Genomic DNA, 23,552 nt, shown 5'->3' on the forward strand with positions numbered 1-23,552 from the left:
CAAAGACAAAGCCATGCGTTCTCATGCGCGTTAGGGGCCATAGCCTATCCCGTATGGGTCTGGGTCCACGGCCTACCTCATGCTGATCAAAGTGGACAACACCTCACATCGGGTTGGATCTAGAATCCAACCTCATTAGCCTGACTGGACCGACCGCAACATTGGTGGCCCATGCAGGTCCCCCAATATACAGTATCTCCTCGATAAAGATTCAAGCTGAAGGGCGAATTCGTCTGGAGTAGGCTATGGTTCTCTGATTGGGGGGGCTACTGTTGTAGAGAGAGCGGACTTTAGTCTCACATCAGTTGTTCAGTCAGACAACCTTGCCTTATAAGGCTTGGAGCCCCCCTTCTCACATGAGGTATCTTTTTCAAGGGCAAAGCCATGCGGTCTCGTGTGGGTCAGGAGCCATGGCCTATCTCGCGCAGGTCTGGGGCCACGGCCTACCTCATACTGACCGAAGCAGACAATACCTCATGTCAGGTTGGATTTGAGATCTGGTCTCATGAGCCTGGCTTGACCGATTGCAAGAAAGGGCTCTTGAGGTAGCTCTTTGGGCTGAAGCTAATCATGGATTTAGCTCTTCTTCTGGTTTTGGTAAGATTGAGAAGCAAATTTCTATTATTTTTGGATTGAATAGATAAAAGATTTTGTGAGTTTTGTAGAGTTATATGCTATTTGCATAATTACATACTGATGATGATCCTTAAATCCTCACTTCATTTCATCGTGATATCTAAATCTCCTAATGCTCCATTTTTTTAGTTTGATCTGAAACCTTCGCTACCTTCTAGTGGAGCCGAGTTCCTATGGAAGGGTAGAGGAGGAAGAGAGGATAACCCCAGGCACATGAAGCTTCAGCTCTCTTTTTTTTGAGAGAAAAAGAAGCCAAACGCCATCCATTATTAAATGATAAAAGAATCAGGATTTGTACAATGTAAGGAATTGTGAAAACAGAGAAGAAAAGAAAAGAAAATAAAAAAATAGAGCCTTTGTTATAGAGGTCAAAAAAACAAAAGATTAGAAGTCAAAGAAATGTTAAAAGATTATGCTTGCTTCAAATGGGCCTCAAAGGAGTAGTCTTGATTGCTAGCTGGAGGAAAGCTTCGGACTAAATCACACCCTCAACCATGTGAGTTTTTAAATTATTATATGACAACATAAAAAAATTAACCTTCTTATATTCCTACTATTTTTTTATTTTTTTAGCCCTTTAATCAATGTAACAATCTTTATAATTTTATTTTTTATATTAAATCAATGGTTTAACATCTTACAACTTATTTATTTTTTATTGATTATCTATTTTTGATGTCATAATCTTATTATATATATATATATATAATTTAGTATTTATCAGATGATTTATTTTTAAAAAATATATAAAATTAAAAGCAACGGAATAACATAAGTAGGAGACGTTGGCAATGAAGCTGAGACCGCGATAGTTGGAGGTATGGTTTGAGAATTGTCGCATCTGGTGTCTGCACCTTAATAGATCTTTTTGTAGTTTTCATAGACGGTGGTGATTTTAGAATATATATTAATGAGCAGAAAAAGAGAAGCATTATACCATCCTATTAAAGGATTGGGAAGAGGGAGAGGAAGATAGTGGTGAAAAGGAGCAAGAAAATGGACAGTCTTATTTCCGCATAGAGCTTATGGATTTTTTGGATTCTGGCATATTGATCATTGGAGGTGGAAGAGGTGTCACTACCACCTTGAAAAAAGAATCATGGCCGCATTTCTTCTTTCATGAATTTCATCTTCGAAGAATGTATTACATTTAAAAAATCAAAAAATTATTTAATAAATTAATTTTTTTTTAAAGATAATTTGGCCGTTTCATGTATGTTGTTAACAGTGTTGGAACTTAAATGAATGGCTGCGGTATGTTGCATGCAAATGTTAAGTTTTGAGATCTAATTCAAAAAATTAAAAATTTTGAAGTATAAGTTCAAGATTTTGAAAGAATATTTTTAAAATTTATTTTTTATATTATTTTTTCTCTTTCCATATAAAAGCACACACACTCATTCTTCTCGAGAAAAAGATAAAAATATCATAACCTTTTCAATAGAATAAGTGTAGAGCCAAAGATTTAATCTTAATCCAATATGAACTTGGATCTTAATGCTATTAAAACCAATGACCAACCAGCTAAATAGAAATCCTGATAATATTAAAGGAAATGAATTTCAACAGCACAAACGTAGAGGTTAACCATGCAATGTCGATCGTTTATCACAAAAAAAAAAAAAAAAAAAAGGAAAAATCATGCCATCTTGATCATCCAGCAGAGGCTTCATCATGACTTGAAACTTGCAGCGAGCATATTTGAGGAAGGAGTAGAGAAGGCTCGATCCAGATCTGTGGCGGCCAATTCCACTCAGAATCGGTCAAACGGGAATCATAGCGCTGGCAACTTGCATCTTTCAAATTGAACGCTGCCACGTCACGCTTGCCGCCCGGTCCCATAATGTCCCCATCTGTGTAGTCATTGGTGAAATAGATGCAGCTGCTCGTAAGCTCGGGGAATTCGCGCGTGGATAGTGCCATCGAGCGGCTACGCCCGAGGAACAGGGCGACATCACCCAAGTCTTCGACCTCCGACCAATCCTTCCGTCTCTCGTCGAGCTTGAAGATGGCAAAGTCTACGGCCATCCTCGCATCGTCGGGAAACATGGCGTAACCCCTCTGGCGCCGATTCCCGTCCATCAGGAACCAGTGCGTGTCTTTCCACACCTGGAACACATCCTCACCGTCCGGTGACTCCACCAGGTACCTTTGCTTGTAGCGGCCCCGCTTCGACATTTCCGAATCGGGACCTGCTACACATGTCACCATCGGCGAGCCCGGCGCATCGAGATCGAAGACCATGAGAGCCCCGCTGGTGCTCAGGGCGTGGAGCAGCCCCTTGCGAAAGATGATATCCATGAAGGTCAGCGGTTGTGGTGGTTGGAGCTCGGTCCATGACTCGTCCCCAGCACGCGCGAATGCCAGATCGTTGAATCCTCCGTGGATGACCGCCACGACTGCGGAGGAGGGGTGAAGGATTGCCCTGAAATAGTAGCACCAGCGCATGTGCTCCAATTCATACGGCACCTCTCCCAGTTCATCAACCAGGAGGATATAGTCGGTGATTCGGCCGTCGGAGTCACGGATGGCACCGGCGACATCGGAGAACGTCGTCACGGATGGGAAGGCCAAGGATGCCCCGGTGAGCGGATTGAGAGCGTGCAGCTCCGAGACCTCGTCGGTGGTGAACAGCCACCCCTCGGAGGATCCGATGCAGCCGCGGCCGTGGATCTCCGGGAGGTGGATTTTGTACATCTTCTGGTCCGGGCGGCTGAAGAAGCGGCGGGTGTCGGGATCCCTCGTGCTATCGGAAAGCATCAGCCATGGGATCTGCGGCTTCGGCAGGCAAGGCCTCTCGGCCACCGTCGAACACCATGAGCGGCAGACGGCAGCGAACCGGAGGTAGTCGGCCACCTCCAGACGGCCGAGTATGAGAGTCTGTAGCTCGGGAAGAAGGCCGGCCCAGGACATGGCAGCTAATCAATATTTCTCTCTCGCTCTCTGAATCCCAGCTATCTACCCAACCCAACTATTTATACCGTACGATATCAGAATCCTGTTTCGACCACGACTGGGACTCCTTTATCAAAAAGACTTAGACTAGGATTCCGGGCTTTTATAACGGAAACGACGGGATACTGCTTGTGCCCAAATTTAGAAATCAACCATGAATCTATTTGAGTTTGACTGATCATGTCCTAGGCTTTTCTTTAATGTAAAAACTTACAAACATCAGTGGATGAATGGATTTGGATTACCATTAATATTTGTTATCTTATATATCTATTGGAGAATACCCACCGACCGACCGACCGACGGTCGGGGGACCGACCGACCGACGGTCGGGGGACCGACCGACCGACCGACAGCCGGAGCGACCGACCAACGGGCGTCCTCACCGGCCAATTAACGGCCCATAACCGACTGAGGATGTGTCGGTCGGGCATACTTTTCCCGACCGACTGAACCTGGAAGTCTGATGGCCGACTCACGTAAGACTCGCTGACCAACAGAGGGGTCTGAATCTCCACCCGACGCCACACAGCTGGCCACCGACCTCGACTCCTCTGATCGCCGTACAGCCGCCAGAGCTTGTCAGATCTGACAGCAACATGCGGCACTGCCACCTAGGGGCATTGTCCTGCCTAGGGCATTGTCAACCCTAGTGATTTGACAGCCCCACGGCGATATGACACTTTTACGATGACTCTGACAGTCTACAGTGAGTTGACAATTCCTCAATTGTCTGCGCCATTAATGACGGCGCCATACCACGCTCCACTATATATATCGGGGAAGGCAACAGTGCAGGGGACCTCCACTTCTCGACTTCGAAACTACAGGCTCGCTCCTCCCCCCCCCTCTCTCTCTCTCAATTGAGCTCTCTGTCTTCATTTCACTGTTGCCCAGTCACCTCTCTGACTTGACCGTCAGAGGGTCCCCGCCGGAGCCGCCTCCGGTCAGTGTGGACTTCCCTTTTTGCAGGTGCTCGCTCTCCGGCGATCAGACGACGAGGCGATTGGCCGCAACAGATTGGCGCGCCAGGTAGGAGGACTGATGACGAAGACAAAAGCCCAGCGATCGAGGATCACCGGGTCGGCGAGGCACTCCAACCGCCGGGAAGAGGCCTCCCCGCCACCCTCAGCGGCGGAACCCAGCTCTCCACACCCCGCGGTGACCACGGAGGCGCAGATCGCGGCCATCGTACGGCAGATGACCGTACTGACGGATGCGGTCAAGAGCCTCCAGCAACAACCGACGGCCCGTCCGATGCCCTCCAGGAGCAGCCGCCGACGCCCGCGCCGATCCCCGTCGCCTCCTCGCGAGCGCCCGCAACAGCGCTCCCACGGAGAGGAGGAGGGACGGCCATGGCGCGATGACCGACAGTCCCAGCAGGCCCCCGACCGATAGTCGGGTCTCGCCACCCCGACGAAACCAAAAGTCACTCCGGCAACAGACTCCAAGGCCGACACGCACCAGGTATGATTCCTACACTCCTCTCTCCACTCCTCGTGCACAGATTCTAATGGAGATCGAGGGGGAAGAATACCTGCGACGGCCTCCGCCTCTGAAGGCAAAAGGCCTCGACCGTCGGAAGTACTGCCGATTTCACCGAGGCCACGGCCACAACATCGAGCAATGCATCTAGCTTAAGGATGAGATTGAAGCCCTCATTCGCCGGGGGTATCTCGGTAAATTTTGGAAGAACCCACCGACCCAACCAGTTGCCGATCGGTGACCCCAGCCGACCGAAGAAGCGACGACTAATCGGCCGACGGCCGGGGTCATCAATATGATCTCCAAGCGGCTGGGCCCGGGGACGTCTGCGGGAGGGGAGCCGACGAAAAAGCCGCGCCCGGATGACGTAATCACTTTTACGGAGGAAGACGTTCGGGGTATTCAAACTCCCCACGACGATGCTGTTGTTGTTTCGACAACAATAGCAAACTATGATGTAAAAAGAATTTTTGTTGATAATGAAAGTTCGACAAATGTTTTGTTTTACTCGACCTTCTCCCGGATGCAACTGTCAACCGACCGACTTAAGAGGATCTCTATGCCCTTGATCGGCTTTGCCGGGGGTGCTGTCGCAACGGAAGGAGAAATTACCCTGCCTGTGACGGCCGGCATCGAACCACGACAAAGCACGGTCTACTTAACTTTTGCGGTCGTCCAAGTGCCTTCGGCCTACAACGCCATACTTGGACGACCCGGACTAAACGCCGTCAAGGCAATCGTCTCGACGTACCATCTCCTCGTTTGGTTCCCAACCAAAAATGGGATCGGAGAGATGCGCGGGGATCAACAGCTCGCCCGACGATGCTTCCAGATCTCCGCTCAAAACGACGAGTTGAGGGGCTCCCTGATGATCGACAAACTGGACCAACGAGAGGAGGAAGAATGAGGTTCGCCGGCCGAGCAGCTCGTGTCGATCCCGATAGCGGAAAATCCTGACCGGAAGGTTTGGGTCGGGTCTCAATTGCCCGACCCCGAACGACGACGATTGACGGAGCTGCTGACGGCCATTGCCGACATATTTGCTTGGTCGGCAGCGGATATGTCGGGCATCCCCCCAGAGACTATAACCCACCGACTCAACATCGACCCGACGATGAGGCCGGTGAGGCAGAAGAAAAGGTCCTTCGCTCCAGAGAGGCAAAGGGCCATCGACGAAGAAGTGGACAAGCTACTCGAAGCGGGCTTCATCCGAGAATCCACGTATCCCGATTGGCTCGCCAATATTGTCATGGTCAAAAAAGCCAACGGAAAGTGGAGGATTTGCATCGACTATACCGACCTAAATCGAGCCTGCCCAAAAGATAGCTTTCCACTTCCAAAGATCGACCAGCTGGTGGACGCGACGTTCGGATTTCGACTGCTCAGCTTCATGGACGCCTTCGCCGGATACAACCATATCCGAATGGTGCCTGAAGACGAGGAGCATACCGCCTTCGTGACTCCCAAGGGCCTCTATTGTTATCGGGTGATGCCCTTCGGACTGAAGAACGCCGGCGCCACCTACCAGCGACTTGTCAATAAGGTCTTTAAAGAACAGATCGGGTGCAACATGGAGGTATACGTGGACGACATGCTGGTGAAAAGTGCGCAGATCCCAGATCATGTTCGGGATCTCGAGGAGACCTTCCGCACTCTACGACGACATCGAATGAAGCTTAATCCGACCAAGTACGCTTTTGGGGTGACCTCAGGGAAGTTCCTCGGATTCCTCGTTTCTCAGAGAGGGATTGAGGCCAACCCTGAGAAAATAAAGGCGATCCTCGACATGCATCATCCGAACACCAAGAAGGAGGTCCAACAGCTGAACGGAAGAATCGTCGCTCTCAGCCGGTTCATTTCTCGATCAGCTGAAAGGTGCCTCCCATTTTTCAAAACTTTGCGATAGGCAAATGGTTTTTCTTGGTCGGATGAGTGCCAACGGGCCTTCGAAGATCTGAAGAAGTACTTGGCTTCCCCGCCGCTACTCGTAAAGCCGCAGGTCGGGGAGACCTTGTATCTCTACTTGGCCACATCCTCTGAGGCGGTCAGTTCGATCCTCGTCCGAGAAAACGAGAACCGAACCCATCAGCCTATCTACTATACCAGCAAGGTGCTCCACGGCACCGAAGCCAGATATTTGGAGACGGAAAAGATGATTTTCACCCTGACCGTCTCCGCACAACGACTCCGTCCATACTTCCAGGCTCATGCCATAGTGGTTCTCACCAACCAGCCCCTGAGGGTGATATTGCACCGACCGGATACATCTGGACGACTGGCAAAGTGGGCGATGAAGCTCAGCGAGTTCGACATTCAGTACCGACCGCGGCCTGCCTTGAAGGCTCAGGTCTTAGCCGACTTTATCGCCGAGTGCCCGACAACCGACCAAGGGTCGGGAGCTGAAGACCCGGGACGAGACGCGGTCTCCGAGCCAGATCCGGTCTCCACCTGGGTATTGCACATCGACGGAGCTTCAAATGCTCAGGGGAGTGGGGCAGGGCTCCTGCTCACAAATTCGGATGGGGTGATCACCGAGTACGCCCTCCGATTCGACTTCAAGGCCTCTAACAACCAAGCCGAGTACGAAGCACTCCTCGCTGGCTTGAGGATGGCGAGGGAACTGGGCGTCGACAGCCTCCGGGCATTCTCCGATTCTCAGCTGATCGTGGGGCAGGTCAAGGGCGAATTCGAGGCACGAGATCCGACCATGATCAAATACCTTCAGAAAGTGAAGGACCTCTTAGCACGCCTCAGGTATTTTAAAATTTCCCACATCCCTAGGTCGGAGAACGCCCGTGCCGACACACTCTCCAGACTGGCGACTTCGGCTTTCGACTCTTTGGGTCGGACGTTCGTGGAGAACCTCGAGCAGCCGAGTGTCGACCGGGTCGACGAGGTGCTACAACTAACGGCCGAACCAAGTTGGATGGATCCGATCGTTCGGTATTTGACCGACGGGATCGGCCCCGAGGATCCCGCGGAGGCCAAGCGGCTCCGATGGTCGGCCTCCCAATATGTGATCATGGACGGCCGACTCTACAAAAGGTCATTCTCCCTCCTCTTGCTTAGGTGCTTGGGACCGACCGACGCCGACTATGCTCTCCGAGAAGTGCACGAAGGGATTTGCAGAAATCACTTGGGGGGCAAGTCCCTGGCCTACAAGGTCCTGCGACAGGGTTACTACTGGCCTACCATGAGGAAGGATGCGGCCGAGTTGGTCCGGAGGTGCGAACCTTGTCAGAAGTACGCCAATGTTCAACACCAACCGGCCAGCCAAATTGCTCCTATTGTTGCTCCATGGCCCTTCGCTCAGTGGGGGGTCGACATTCTCGGTCCCTTTCCTCCAGCATCGGATCAAAGAAAGTTCATAGTTGTCGCCATCGACTACTTCACCAAATGGGTGGAAGCCGAGCCCCTGGCGCAGATTACCGAGCGGAAGATGGAGGACTTTATCCAAAAATCCATCATCTTCAGGTTCGGATTGCCGCATACCATCATCACCGACAATGGGCAACAATTCGATAACCAAGACTTCAGAGACTTCTGCGCCAGGTTCCACATCACGCACCGACTGACTTCAGTCGGGCACCCACAGTCCAACGGTGAAGTCGAGGTGACCAACCGGACCTTACTCCACGGACTCAAAACCCGACTGAATGAAGCCAAAGGCCTCTGGGTCGAAGAGCTAGGCTCCATCCTGTGGGCTTACCGAACGACCCCCCGCATTCCGACCAGGGAGTCGCCTTTCAGCTTGGCCTACGGGACGGAGGCGATGATCCCACTCGAGGTTGGACTGCCGTCTTCGAGGGTCGAGCGGTATCAAGAGCCGGACAACTCCGATTGTCGGAGGGCCGACCTAGACCTCCTTCCCGAACTGCGAAACGAGGCTCAAATTCGCATGGCTTCGTACCGACAGAAGGTTGCTCGGTATTACAACGCCAAAGTCAGACCAAAGCTCTTCAGGCCTGGCGACTTGGTCCTGAGAAAGGCAGAGGTCTCGAAGCCCCTGGACCAAGGAAAGCTGGCTCCGAACTGGGAAGGGCCCTACAAGGTAGCAGACACCTATGGTCTGAGAGCCTACCGACTGGAAACCCTTGAAGGGAAACCCATTCCCCGAACGTGGAACGCCGACAATCTGAAGTTGTATTACCAATGAACTTTGTACTTGTCCAGTCGGAATACAAATCCGATTTGAAATCTCAGAGTTTTAACTCTTCGACTAACGATCCGCGCTCACCAAGGTCAAGCCCCGACATGCCGACTTGGACTTGGTATCCGCCTGAAACCGACGACCCTATCGTCGGTAACGCATCGGACTCATACGAGGACCGATACACTTATATCGACGGGAGCTACACTCTTTCGACCTTCGACGACACATCGGACTCTTACGAGGACCGATGCATCTATATTGACGGGAGTTGACACTCCTTCTACGGTCGAACTTCCGGGCCAGACCATCGGCTGACATGCCGGTCGAGCCCCGACCAAAGAAAGGCAAAATGCCTGCACGACCGACGTCGCGACTCCCGACCGAGCTACGGCCGATCGAAGGATATTCGGCTTACCACCGTCTATCGCACAATGCGACCTCAGTCGCATTCATGATTCACCGACCGGGCTACGGCAGGTCGGAAGATATTCGGCTTACCACCGTATATCGTGAGACGCAGCACGGATACCTGACACAAGAGTATCGGGGCCCGACTTATCGGTGCTCCCTCGGCTGAATGCGCCGGACGACATTCGACTGAACGCGTCAGAGGGGACCCGACTACCGAACCTTTACCACGGTCGGTCGGCTCCCGACTCAACGGACGCGCCCGACTGACGATCTTGACCATCAAAGGCCGATTGAAAGTCGGGACTTGGCCTACCTACGTGGCGGTGTGGGCTGCATAACGTCCTAACCGACCTATATAAATTGGCAACTCACGTGTTCGGATGCATTCCACAACTCATGAAAGAAAGGAAAACAGACGGAGGGAAAAGTTAAGTTTAAAAATTGATTTCATTCAAAGTCAAAAGAAGTTTACAAAGTCAGGCCGAAGCCCGATTACAAGTGTTCTAAAAAAGGAAAAGACAAAAGAAACCAAAAGTCGGCAAGGCCGCGATCATCCTTCCGAGTCGATCTCTTTGACCGACGGAAGATCGAGGATAACCGGTGTATCGACCACGATCGGCGCTGGGTCGACGGCCGAAGTAGGACCGTCGGTCGGCGGGGGGCTGGCAGTCGGCGCCACATGCTCCGGGATGGCTTCCTCCGCCACGACGATGCCTCCCGATGGAGGGTCGGCCATCTCTTCAGTGACTTGCTCCTCGGCCCCCGGCGGGACGATACTGCTGAGGTCCAGCTCCGGGTACAGGGCCTGGACCGCATCCCGACCGTCTGACGACGACAAGATGGGATGTCTGACACCTGACGCCGACGTAACACCTGACGCCGACGTGACATCTGACACCGACTAGACGTCTGACGCCAGCGAATCGCTTGGCATTCATGAGACGCCTGACATCGTATCAACCCGCGGTACGGTCGGAATCTGGCATACGACGAATCCACTCCTTTTCGTCCGGGGTTGCTGCCCAAATAAAGGCATCGGCCAGCTCACCGTCCGACTCAAGAGTGGAGGGGGGCAACTGTTGGGGAATACCCACCGACCGACCGACCGACGGTCGAAGGGACCGACCGACCGACCGACGGTCGGGGAGACTGAGAGGGACCGACCGACCGACTGACGGTCGGAGGGACCGACCGACCGACAGCCGGAGCGACCGACCAACGGGCGCCCTCACCGGCCAATTAACGGCCCATAATCGACTGAGGATGTGTCGGTCGGGTATACTTTTCCCGATCGACTGAACCTGAAAGTCTGATGGCCGACTCACGTAAGACTCGCTGACCAACAGAGGGGCCCGAATCTCCACCCGACGCCACTCAGCTGGCCACCGACCTAGGATCGGTCGACTCCTCCGATCGCCGTACAGCCGCCAGAGCTTGTCAGTTCTGACAGCAACATGCGGCACTGCCACCTAGGGGCATTGTCCTGCCTAGGGCATTGTCAACCCTAGTGATTTGACAGCTTCACGGTGATATGACACTTTTACGGCGACTCTGACAGTCTACAGTGAGTTGACAATTCCTCAATTGTCTGCGCCATTAATGACGGCGCCATACCACACTCCACTATATATATCGGGGAAGGCAACAGTGCAGGGGACCTCCACTTCTCGACTTTGAAACCACAGGCTCGCTCCTCTCCCTCTCTCTCTCTCTCTCGATTGAGCTCTCTGTCTTCATTTCACTGTTGCCCAGTCACCTCTCTGACTTGACCGTCGGAGGGTCCCCGCCGGAGCCGCCTCCGGTCAGTGTGAACTTTTCTTTTTGTAGGCGCTCGTTCCCCGGCGATCAGACGACGAGGCGATTGGCCGCAACATATCCATTACATATTTGGTTCTCAAGGGAGAAATTACTGGGGTGCTTAAGTAAATCAATCAAGTTGCAAAATCGTTCCGAACTGCTAATATTCATCCGGTTTGTATCGATTTTTTTCAGACTCATTTTGATTTTAATTTAAAAATTTTGAAAATTGACCTGATTTTAATTTTAATTTTGAAAAATTTAATTTAAACCTAACACACCCATGGTCTAATTTCAAATTTTAAAAATGCAATTTATGTATTCTTGTGAGTGGGTGTGTAATATGAACTATCATTGGTTCACTTATATTTTTTCTTAATCCTAGCAATCATTGCATCTATATTTAACTTATCTTATAAATTACCTATTTAGCTCATCTCATAGGCTGCTCATTTGGTATGGTTAGAAAAATTAAATTAGATAGTAGTTTATTTAGCACATCATCCGAGCTGTCCATTTGACACAAACCACATAGTCCACAATTTGATAAACTAAATCAAACTTAACTAAAACAATTTTTGCGGTTCTATTCAAACCGATTTTTCTATGTAGTATATTTTTATTTCGATTTTGATGGTATAAAATCAATTCAAATTCATTTGGTTTGAAAATTGATCCCAAACTAATCTGAGTTGAACCATGCATATCCTTATAAATTATGTTTTATATTCTACCTCAGGTATTTGTAGCAAAATACTAGAATGAGTTTCAAAGATCCAAATGTAACGATCTCATGTCAGCGAGAGAGAGAGAGAGAGAGAGAGAGAGAGAGAGAGAGATGCTTATACTAACTTTCTCCCCACACAAGTTGGTTTAGTTCAACATTCTTATTCATAGCAACCGTTCACACATTCACACACCACACTTTTGAGACTAAGCAGTTCATATCCATATTGCGGTCATTATTTAAGCTAGCCAGGAAGCCGGAGAGGCCGCCCCTTTATTTACCACACACGTGATACTACTACATACTGAAGGCTTTAAGCTTCATCGAGCAAAAGCCTCAGTCCGCAACGACTTGGAGCTTCATGCCTGCAGCGCAGTGGCCAGGAAGGCTGCAAATGAAGTAGTTGGCGCCTTTCTTCAGAGTAAACTTGTCGTTGCCCGTCGTCGCTGCCTTCGAGGTGTCAGACGCCTTGCAAGTTTTGTAGCCCGCAGCACTCACCGGCACCACGTTGTGTGCACCGGGTTGGTAATTGAAGACTGCCAGAGTCCAAACAATAACAACAGTAACCCAAAATCAACAATAACAACAAACAAAAATCTCATTATATCCATCATCAAATTTGAAAAAAAATAAAAATAGAAAACCAAGGAGAAAGCTGATATTTTGAAATCCAACCACTAATTAATGCTCGAAAATAAGATGCATAAATAAATAAACATTGACAATACAAAAGCAGAGATCAAATCCCCCATAATCTTAGTAGTTGTAGGATATTCCTGCTGGGAGGACATGGGTTGTATCTATCCCGCGAAAGAAGGATTTACCTTCCGTCATGCAAATCCACTATTGGATTGTGTGATGATTATTTCGAGATCTATATAAATGGATGAATGAAGAAATTTGGAGTGCTTTAATATGTATGCAAAGTGCAATCCAATATTTAACGTCTACTATAACAAAAATATTTTTTGACAGCAAATTGCATACGGTATTCTTATTATATGCCGCTACATTTATTTTTTTTGCTGCATTTTGATAAAAATGCTGCTTTCTTTAAATAAGCGACTTTTTATTAGTGTTACTTTATTATAAATGTCACTATAAATTTTTATTTTACGACATATAATTTAATGTGCTGAAAATCATAACTGCTATTATGGTATTTAACTAATATACTGATAAATAATATCATAATTTATAAGATTTTAAAAAATTACAGTTAAATTTTAAATTATTAATTATTATATAGAGCTTGATTTAGTCACACTGATCTCATAAAATATGTTATTATACATATATATCTTAGTGTTACTTATTTAATGATATGAACGAATATTAATAAATTAAATAAATTATTTTTATATGTTAATAATATAAGTTGTAGTTTGGTAATTAAGAGCTAGTCATTAGAAAGATCTTTATCAATATTTTTTTAAAAATATCGATAATTAATTGTCGGCACCATCTTAAGATGGTATATAAAAAAATACTACGAAAATATCGATAAAAATATTCATAATATTCTTTATAACCTATATTGATATTTAAAAATATTATTAATAATTATTTTTATTACAGTGATTGCGAGCGAAAGCCAATCATCCTTTCACATGCATGATACAACCCAAACCCTTCCTACCAAGGCTAGTTTTGGCACGTCAGGTTTCAATTAAGGCGTCGGTACAGTCACCGTCGCCATTTCCACAGCCTTCGGGGCCATATCGTTTATGTCATAAAGCCAAAAAAAAATGTTGAGAGCATGAGAAAAGAGGCCAAGGCAAAAGGCCAAAAAAAAAAGTTGAGAGCATGCATGAGAAAGAGACCAAGGGTATCTCCAGCAGCGAAGGTGTTTTCATTGGCCCAGTCGGCGTACGACAATGAGAAGCCCCACCCCTGCGAATCCCCAACGACATGGGTGGCTGCGAGAGTGTGGAACGGCGCGCACATGATGAGCAACAGGGCTAGGAACACTGCCGTGGTGCAACTGCCTCTTCCCATGGCCATTCTCTAGAGTGGGACTTGTGAGTGTCTTAGTAGGAATAGAGTTGAGAGTGAAAGCTGAGGCTTCTCCTTCGATGCGAGGAGCACCATGCTCCCAGGGTTGCATTTATAGAAAACTAGAGAGGAAGTGGGTTCTCTCCAGCGTTGAATTTTATATGTGGCTCTGTTAAGTTATCCTACCACGATTGGATGCGAGTCCCTTCCTCTACAAATCATGGCCACGTCAAGCCACCAGTCGGTAAGGATAAAGCAAAGAGATGTTCTAGTGATATGACGCGGAACCAAAGAACGTCAACTCCATGCCCCCTACACATATACCAAAAAAAAATAAAATGTCTAAAGATGAGAATAAGGCATGCGTGCAGTATTAAATTCCACGATTGGGGCGGAGGCTGGAAGGGTAATGTTCAAGAATCTAAATAAAACAAAGGACTGGCCCTTTCTTTAGGGAAAAGGAAAATGAATAATGATAAAAAAAAAAAAAAAAACATACAAATGCATGCGATGCTATAATTGGTATATGAATCAATATTTTATTTTTCAACTTTAATTGGACTATGGTATATGGTTAGGTAAGGTGAATGTTATGTCTGCTAGTTCCAAGTAAAGAAAATACTAGTAATTAAATAGAAGACAAATTTTTGTGAACAGTCAGCTTGTTTTCCCACCATTTTGAATGGTCCTTTTATGTAAAAAGAAAAAAAAAATAATGATTTTTTCTGCAAAATTCTCTTTCCATGTTTTCCTATTCTCTATTTTGAGATCCTTTTTAGAATGGAAATTATAGGATTTATTGTTCGAGGTAAAGAGTGGAAATTATAGTTGAGTGGATCTAGTGCTGATCTAGATTCAGGCCTATGGCTCTACTGACTCAGTATATCCAGTAACATGATAGTGATCAAGTGGCATGGTCTCATGAAATTCAGGGGATGTTACAGCTATGAACTAGAGCCCTGTCAATCTGATGACCAACTTTAGAATTAACAGCAAATTATCTTGAGATAACTCTGAAAGACTCAATCTCCAAGTAGAAAGACAGCACATTGGCTTGGTTTTCATAATGACGTAGGGACCGAATTATCAGCCCATTGTTGTTAGTTTATGGTGGAGATCTACCAAGACACTAATCTAATCTAACATGATTATGGGTGCAAAACCTAATTAAAGCGATAGGTTTATTGCTTGTGGACATCACATTTCAGTGATGCATTTTAGTGGTGCAAATCTACAGCAAGGCCACCATGTGAGTAGGATTAGAAAACTAGCGTTAGAAAGGGCGGCGTGCCTGTAAAATTTGATTCCACCTAGATCTGCACGTTTAATCTGTTATCTAATTACATTTTCCTGGCTGTCCAACATCAACTTTAGAATTAGAATTTGCTTTGCATGATCTGGCCGCTATGGTGTGCTTAAAAGTAGGACCACTTATTTTCTTAACCATTCTATTCTTGCAGTTTTAATGAACTATCAAGCTCCCAAGAGACAGTCGCTTTTGAAACAATACAACACTGTGGGGGCATGCTTCCTTTCTTTCAATCCTACAACCTCTTTGTAGTTCAGCCCAGTGGTTGGCGGACTGCAACATGGGAGGTATGGCTTTTTTAATTTCAACCAAGCTTGAAGCAGGCACGGTTGTGACTAAATCTTTCCGAACAACTGTGTCACCCAAAAGTGCGCCTACACTTCCTAAATAACAGAGTAAATGGTCGGGTTGAGAATGTTTTCACTGGTGTGATGGATCGGCAAACTACATTTTTTTTTTAAGTAGTAGTAAGCATTCCCGTTCACGGGTAAATATTCGTTGCAACGGTGATACAACGTCAAACTTGTAACAAGTCAATGAAAATACTTGCATTTCATTGATTGTCGTATATTTCATCCATTTCTATGATGATATCCCACACTACCCCACCCAGTCCCGATTTTTGATTGGCTCGTTGCAAGTTTGACGTAGTATCACCGTTGCAACGAATATTTACGGCCTAACTTTTTTTTTCTCTTGAGTTTACGAATTAATTTACTGAGTTTTAGGGATGTGACATTACATGCAAAGAGATTTGCACCCATACCTCCGTAGCATTGGATAATATAAGGTGTTGATAGGGATGGTCAGAATGTGGATGTTATGGCTGATAAATAGCTATCTGACCTTCCACTAAGTTAGTGGCCGATCTTTATAGATGCGGATCTGGTAGTGGAAAGCAGGTTGCTGATTTATTGCTGCTAGAGGAGATGCGGTGGAATTCCACCTTAGCGGCGTAGTTGTTTGGGGAGCATTTGGCAGTGAGGGTTCGGATGCTTGTGTTATAGCCCAAGCCCAAGCCCGATTTAAAAGACCCAAGCCCATTAAAAAAAAAAAAAAAAAAAAAACTGGGAGAACAGGGGATCGGGAAGAAGACTCCTGGTAGGAGTCTTCTTCTCCGATCAAACCTCGGAATCGGGAGTCCTAGGACCTCTCGGAGTCCTAGGGCCCTCTATAAAAAGACCTCTCCTTCTTTAGAAATCGATCATCGGCCCTCTTCCCCTCTCCTTCTCTCTGATTTTTCGATTTGGAGCCGCGGACACCCGTTTTGTTCTCGCCGTGATTGCTTGCCGGTGGGGTCACTGGAGGCCGAGGTGAGTTTCCCTTCTCTTCCTCTCTTCTTTCTCCTTCCTTCCGTACCTTTGTGCACGGCTGCCGGTGACGGAAGTCGTCGATTCTTGATCGGAAAAGAGACTCCTGTTTTGGCCTCTTTTTTCTTGAATTTTCTGGCGCCGGCGATCGCAAATCGACCGCCGGCCATGCCTTTTCGTAACCGGGGGAGTGGCCCCCCTCTGCCGCCGGCCTCCGCCGTGGCGGCCGCGGCCTGAATGGCCCGGCAAAGGAGGGGACTGCCGGTCTCCTGTTCCGGCCTGGAAGGAGCCCGAGAAGAAAAACAGAAGAAAAAGAAGAAAAGAAAAGAAAAAGAAGAAAAAAAAGAAGAAAAAGAAAAAAGAAAAGAAAAGAAAAAGAAGAAAAAGAAGAAAAAGAGAAAAGAAAAGAAAAGAAAAGAAAAAAATAAATAAATAAATAAATAAATAAATAATAAAATAAAAAAAAAGAGAGAGAGAGTTTCTCTCTCTTCTCTCTCTTCTTTCAGTCTGAACCCTTACTTTCTCTCTCTAAAAATTAGACTTTCTCTCTCTACTTTTTCTCTCTAGAATTTTTTCTTTCTAGATTGTTTCTCTCTCTTGATGGATTTCTCTTTCCAGAGTTATTCCTCTAGGGTTAGCATAGTGAAAGGCTTCATTTTGATGATTTTGATCGAGTTTAGGGAAGAGCTTGATTTTAAGTGAGGTTTTGATTTGAGATTTGTTTAGCTTTAATTTTGAATTAAAATTAATGTAAAAATATAATTTTAGATAATAGGCATTGAAGAATCTCCTAGAAGTTAGTCGATCTGTTCATTCAGTGCTCCGTGAAAAGTAAGTAATGAATCATCTTCTCGAGATATTTCATATTTATTCTGAAAATAAATAATTATTCTCTGAAATTATGCATGAATTATGAATTATGCTTTGAAAGAATAGTACTTTTGAAATATTATGGTACGTCGATTATGCACATGATCAGTGAAAAATTATGATATATTATGATACAAAGTGTTTTGATACAGATCGGATTTATGCTCTCAGCCTAACTATGTTTCAGTGGGCCCCGCCAATGGGGATTATACGTTGGTACTCAGTGGACCCTGTCAGTGGAGGTTGTGCGCTGGTGTTTGTGGACCCTGTCAGTGGAGATTGTGTGCTGGTATTCTGTGGACCTCGCTAATGGGGGTTAAACGTTGGTTATAGTCGAGGCTGTTGAGTTACGAGTGTTTTGAATCGAATCGGATTTATGATTATATTATATGTGAATATTTGAAAATATTGGATTTGTATTAAATCAGCATGAAATATACTTTTATGTTTATTTGCAGCATGGTTCTTGAAAATTATATAATATCTGAAATATCTAGTTGAGATAATTGTTACTTACTGGACTGTCTAGCTCATTATTTTTCTTTCTATTTTTCAGATTCAGATAATTAATTACGAGCGTGGGAAGAAATATTGGGACAGAGCTTTTAGAGGTGAGATTTAGCATTGTCAACTTCATTGAACTTAGACCTATTATTTTATTTTTAATAAAATTTTATTGGATGTAAGATATTTGATTTAATTACTTGAATTAAAGTTGAATAATAATTATTTGAATTTATTCCGCTGTGATGCATTGATATCGTGATGAGATGCCTTGCATGTTTATGGAGAGAGTTCTTCATAAGTATGCGGTGGTTGCCATGACCCTCGATTTACAATCTCGGATCGGGGGCGTGACAATTAATATGGTATCAGAGCATAAGTGGATAAATTATGACACATAGAATTTGACATAGTATGAGTGTAGGTGGGTAAACATTAAAAATATTGGGACGTTAAAGTATGAGCATCATAATAAACCTATCCTAACAAATAGATAAATGAATTTAATAAGATTTTACTACTACAAGGTTATCATGCCTCCCCGTAGAATGACAAGAACTACTCAAGGAATTGCAAGAGAGACATCACAACCACGGGATGGTAGCACCCCCATCTGATCAGTGGCACCCCTCAGGAGGAGGGAGTCGTAGATCCTAATGGGAGTACTTCGAGAGCACGTCAAGAATCAGATATGGCTCAGTTAATGCAGACCCTAATCAGAATGATACAAACACAACAATAAATACAGCAGCAAATGCTTGAACAACAGCAGATACAACGAGATACACAACAACATCAGCATCCACCACCACAACATGGAGAGCAACCAGTACAACGGAATAATATTTTAGAATTTAAAAAGCTTGCTCCTCCAGCTTTCAAGGGGACTACTGAACCCTTGGAGGCTGATAACTGGATAATGGAGATGGATAAGGCCTTCGCTGTCCAAGAGTATCTTGATGAAGAAAAGATTCGATATGCAGCTTATTTACTATAATGAGAAGCATACAACTGGTGTCAGCGACTACAGCGCAAGTATGAACAAGACGATGAATTACTTACCTGGGAAAGATTTCGGATTGCATTCTATGATCAGTATTTTTCTCGGAGTATAAGGATCCAGAAAGAGCAATAGTTTATTTATTTGAAGCAAAAGAGTATGAGTGTGACTGAATATGAAGCAAAATTTATAGAGTTAGTAAAATTTGCTCCGAGATTAGTGGATGGTGAGCAAGAACGTGTTCACAAGTTTGAGATGGGACTGAGAACTGAGATTCGAAAATAAGTGGTTCCATATGAATTGACAACTTATGCAGATGTGGTAAACAAAGCACTGATAATTGAAAGAGAAGTCAATGAAGAACGCATGGAAAGGAAAAGAAAGCAAAGAAAAAGAGCAAAATCAAATGATACACAAGGGCAGAATAATAAAAACATCAAAAGAACAGCTAAGGGAGTAATAGATAATAAGACTCAACAGATTGATGCTGAGCAGTGCTCCAGATGTGGCAAAAATCATGCAGACAAGGATTGCTATTGGAATATAGGTGCTTGTTTCAAATGTGGTCAGATGGATCATAAAATTGCTAGCTGCCCGCTAAATACAGAAAATCAAGTTGGCCAAAGAACTTATGAAGGACAACATAGGGGTGGTGGACAGATTTCTAAAACCCAGAGAAGAGTTTATGCGCTTACTCAACAGAATGCACATGCTTCCAATACAATGGTGACATGTATGAAAAATTTCGAGGATAAAATTTTTTTAGGGGTGAAGAATGTTATAGCCCAAGCCCAAGCTCGATTTAAAAGACCCAAGTCCATTCAAAAAAAAAAAAAAAATAGGGAGAACAGGGGATCGGGAAGAAGACTCCTGGTAGGAGTCTTCTTCTCTGATCAAACCTCGAAATTGGGAGTCTTAGGACCTCTCGGAGTCCTAGGGCCCTCTATAAAAAGACCTCCCCTTCTTTAGAAATCGATCATCGACCCTCTTCCCCTCTCATTCTCCCTGATTTTCCGATTTGGAGCCGCAGACACCCATTTTGTTCTCGCCGTGATTGCTCGCCGGTGGGGTCACCGGAGGTCGAGGTGAGTTCTCCTTCTCTTCCTCTCTTCTTTTCCCTTTCTCCCGTACCTTTGTGCGCGGTTGCCGGTGACGGGAGTCGCCGATTCTTGGTCGAAAAAGAGACCTCTGTTTTGACCTCTTTTTCCTTGGATTTTCCGGCGCCGGCGATCGCAAATCGACCGCCGGCCATGCCTCTCCGTAACCGGGGGAGTGGCCCCCCTCTGCCGCCGGCCTCCACCGTGGTGGCCGCAGCCTGATTGGCCCGGCAAAGGAGGGGACTGCCGGTCCCCTGTTCCGGCCTGGAAGGAGCCCGAGAGAAAAACAGAAGAAAAAGAAGAAAAGAAAAGAAAAAGAAGAAAAAAAAGAAGAAAAAGAGAAAAGAAAAAGAAGAAAAAGAAGAAAAAGAGAAAAGGAAAGAAAAGAAAAAGAAGAAAAAGAAGAAAAAGAGAAAAGAAAAGAAAAGAAAAGAATAAATAAATAAATAAATATATATAAAAATAAATAAATAAATAATAAAATAAAAGAGAGAGAGAGAGAGTTTCTCTCTCTTTTCTCTCTTCTTTCAGTCTGAACCCTTACTTTCTCTCTCTAGGAATTGAACTTTCTCTCTCTAGATTGTTTCTCTCTCTTGATGGATTTCTCTTTCCAGAGTTATTCCTCTAGGGTTAGCGTAGTGAAAGGCTTCATTTTGATGATTTTGATCGAGTTTAGGGAAGAGCCTGATTTTAAGTGAGATTTTGATTTGAGATTTGTTTAGTTTTAATTTTGAATTAAAATTAATGTAAAAATATAATTTTGGATAATAGGCATTGAAAAATCTTCCAGAAGTTAGTCGATCTGTTCATTCAGTGCTCCGTGAAAAGTAAGTAATGAATCATCTTTTCGAGATATTTCATATTTATTTTGAAAATAAATAATTATTCTCTGAAATTATGCATGAATTATGAATTATTCTTTGAAAGAAAAGTACTTTTGAAATATTATGGTACGTCGATTATGCACATGGTCAGTAAAAAATTATGATATATTATGATACAAAGTATTTTGATACAGATCGGATTTATGCTCTCAGCCTAACTATGTTTCAGTGGGCTCCGCCAATAGGGATTATCCGTTGGTACTCAGTGGACCCTGCCAGTGGGGGTTGTGCGTTGGTGTTTGTGGACCCTGCCAGTGGGGGTTGTGCGCTGGTATTCTGTGGACCCCGCCAATGGGAGTTAAACATTGGTCATAGTCGAGACTGTTGAGTTACGAGTATTTTGAATCGAATCGGATTTATGATTATATTATATGTGAATATTTGAAAATATTAGATTTGTATTAAATCAGCATGAAATATACTTTTATGTTTATTTGCAGCATGGTTCTTGAAAATTATATAATATCTGAAATATCTAGTTGAGATAATTGTTACTTACTGGGCTGTCTAGCTCATTACTTTTCTTTCTATTTTTCAGATTCAGATAATTAATTACGAGCGTGGGAAGAAATATTGGGACAGAGTTTTTAGAGGCGAGATTTAGCATTGTCAACTTCATTGAACTTAGACCTATTGTTTTATTTTTAGTAAAATTTTATTGGATGTAAGATATTTGATTTAATTACTTGAATTAAAATTGAATAATAATTATTTGAATTTATTCCGCTGTGATGCATTGATATCGTGATGAGACGCCTTGCATGCTTATGGAGAGAGTTCTTCATAAGTATGCGACGGTTGCCATGACCCTCGATTCACAATTTCGGATCGGAGGCGTGACAGCTTGTGATCCTGAATTTCTGATATATAAAAATTAGAAGGTCCCTTTGTAGCCCAAGGGTGAGGACGAAAGACCTTTATGCACTCTTCAGAAATGAGCCAATTTAGATGAGGGACTTGGTGTGGATTTGGAGATTTGGTGTATCCAAAGGTTGCCCTCTTCACCGGGAAGATGGCCCAGGGAAAGCTCCCCATTAGGGGGTTCTTGAGTAGGCAGGGGATAACCATTCCCTTGACTTGTTCGTGGTGTTCGTTGGAGGAGTCTATTAACTATACTTTGTTTCATTGTGGTTGAGCCAGTTTGGTTTGGCTGCTTATAGAAGATGTGTGGAATTTGTTACAATCGAACTCTCCAATTGAGAAATTCCTTATTCTACTTATAGATGGCTCATGTAAACGGCTAGCTAGACAGACTGCTATCCTAGGGTGTATTTGCATATTAGATCTGGTTGAAAGAAATGCATAGATTTTTGAGGATAGCAGACAGCCTTCCAGATTGATCTGGAGAGAGCAAGGTGTCAGGTCGAGAAAATTATTGGTACACGTAACATTGGAGTGCCTATGATAGCTCGGGACATTGTGGGCTCCTTATCAGCTCCTATAGCACCTAGGATGATGGAGCCTCCACCCCCAAGCTTCTTCAAGATAAACTTTGATGGTGGCACCTTAAACAACGATAGTAGGAGTGGAGCAGTATTTATGATTAGAGACTCTGACTCTTGATCCATTATAGCTAGTAGAAGGTCCTCATTCAACACCTCAGTACCAGGAGCGAACTTGCGGGCGGCTTGGGAAGGCACCAAGTATGTTAGATGCGAGTTGGGGGCTCAATCCATCCTTCTTAAGTGGGACTCGTCTAGATTGGATGGATTCAAAGCCCACCCATAAAACCGATCCATCCTCCTCTGCTGCGGAATATCTGGAGTTGGCCAAGGATGGGACCAGCACTTTCATTACCAAACATGTGTATCATGGAGCTAAAAAAGCAGCAGATTAAGTTGCCTCCTTTATCAGAGCACTCGGGAGAAACTCTATGGTTTGATATCAGATTGATCTCGAGGATGTTGGCAAATATCTTATTTTCTGATTTTTATGAGTGTACTCATTCTCAATCAATGCAAACAATCCATTTTAGCCAAAAAAAAAAAAGAAAAGAAAAAGAAAAAGAAGAAGAAGAAGCAATTAGCCGGACACACACAGCTAGGAACTGCATATGGTTCAATTTTGCATATTTATGATCCCAATGAATATGGCAAGATTAGCACTTGAAGAATGGGACTGGATCTCAGGCCTGTCCAGAGTCAAAAATGACACCAAATAACCAGCCAAAGCTTGATTACATGATCCGACCGTTACCCTTGAAACTCGGCTATAATAAGCATATTTTATTGCATCAATCTCTTCAGAAGAAACAAGAACTCATCTCCCAGCAATTCCTGCTAGTTTTCGAGCCTAGTTTAGTCATGACAGACGTAAAGGACATTTTAGATCTATGTGCTGGCGCATTTCACAGGAACTAGGAACACCACAGCATCAAAATACCTGACTCCACCATAACTTATTAGGCGAATTACTTCCC

At 45.0% G+C, this 23,552-nt stretch overlaps 2 protein-coding genes across 2 annotated transcripts; both read right to left on the bottom strand.

Moving 5' to 3' along the window:
- Nucleotides 1-2,289: 2,289 nt before the first annotated feature.
- LOC105032948 (F-box/kelch-repeat protein KIB1-like) lies at nucleotides 2,290-3,549 on the bottom strand. Its single transcript, XM_010907551.1, has one exon. The coding sequence runs from the start codon at nucleotides 3,547-3,549 to the stop codon at nucleotides 2,290-2,292; it is 1,260 nt and encodes a 419-aa protein (XP_010905853.1).
- Nucleotides 3,550-12,305: 8,756 nt separating this feature from the next.
- Nucleotides 12,306-14,248, bottom strand: LOC105032932 (basic blue protein). The gene is made up of 2 exons (XM_010907529.3): nucleotides 13,988-14,248; nucleotides 12,306-12,700 (listed from the first exon to the last, which is right to left on the bottom strand). The coding sequence occupies exons 1-2, from the start codon at nucleotides 14,166-14,168 to the stop codon at nucleotides 12,501-12,503; spliced, it is 381 nt and encodes a 126-aa protein (XP_010905831.1). The 5' UTR covers nucleotides 14,169-14,248; the 3' UTR covers nucleotides 12,306-12,500.
- Between the last annotated feature and the right edge of the window lie 9,304 nt (nucleotides 14,249-23,552).

The sequence above is a fragment of the Elaeis guineensis genome, chromosome 16 (genome assembly GCF_000442705.2).
Source record: "Elaeis guineensis isolate ETL-2024a chromosome 16, EG11, whole genome shotgun sequence".
Lineage (NCBI taxonomy): Eukaryota > Viridiplantae > Streptophyta > Magnoliopsida > Arecales > Arecaceae > Elaeis > Elaeis guineensis.

Bases quoted from the DNA above. Each gene is read 5' to 3' on its own strand.
- LOC105032948 (XM_010907551.1), bottom strand. From the start codon at position 3,549: ATGTCCTGGGCCGGCCTTCTTCCCGAGCTACAGACTCTCATACTCGGC.
- LOC105032932 (XM_010907529.3), bottom strand. From the start codon at position 14,168: ATGGCCATGGGAAGAGGCAGTTGCACCACGGCAGTGTTCCTAGCCCTG. The intron at 12,701-13,987 runs GTCTCTTTCTCA...GGACTCTGGCAG, and splicing joins CGCTGCTGGAGATACCCTTG to TCTTCAATTACCAACCCGGT.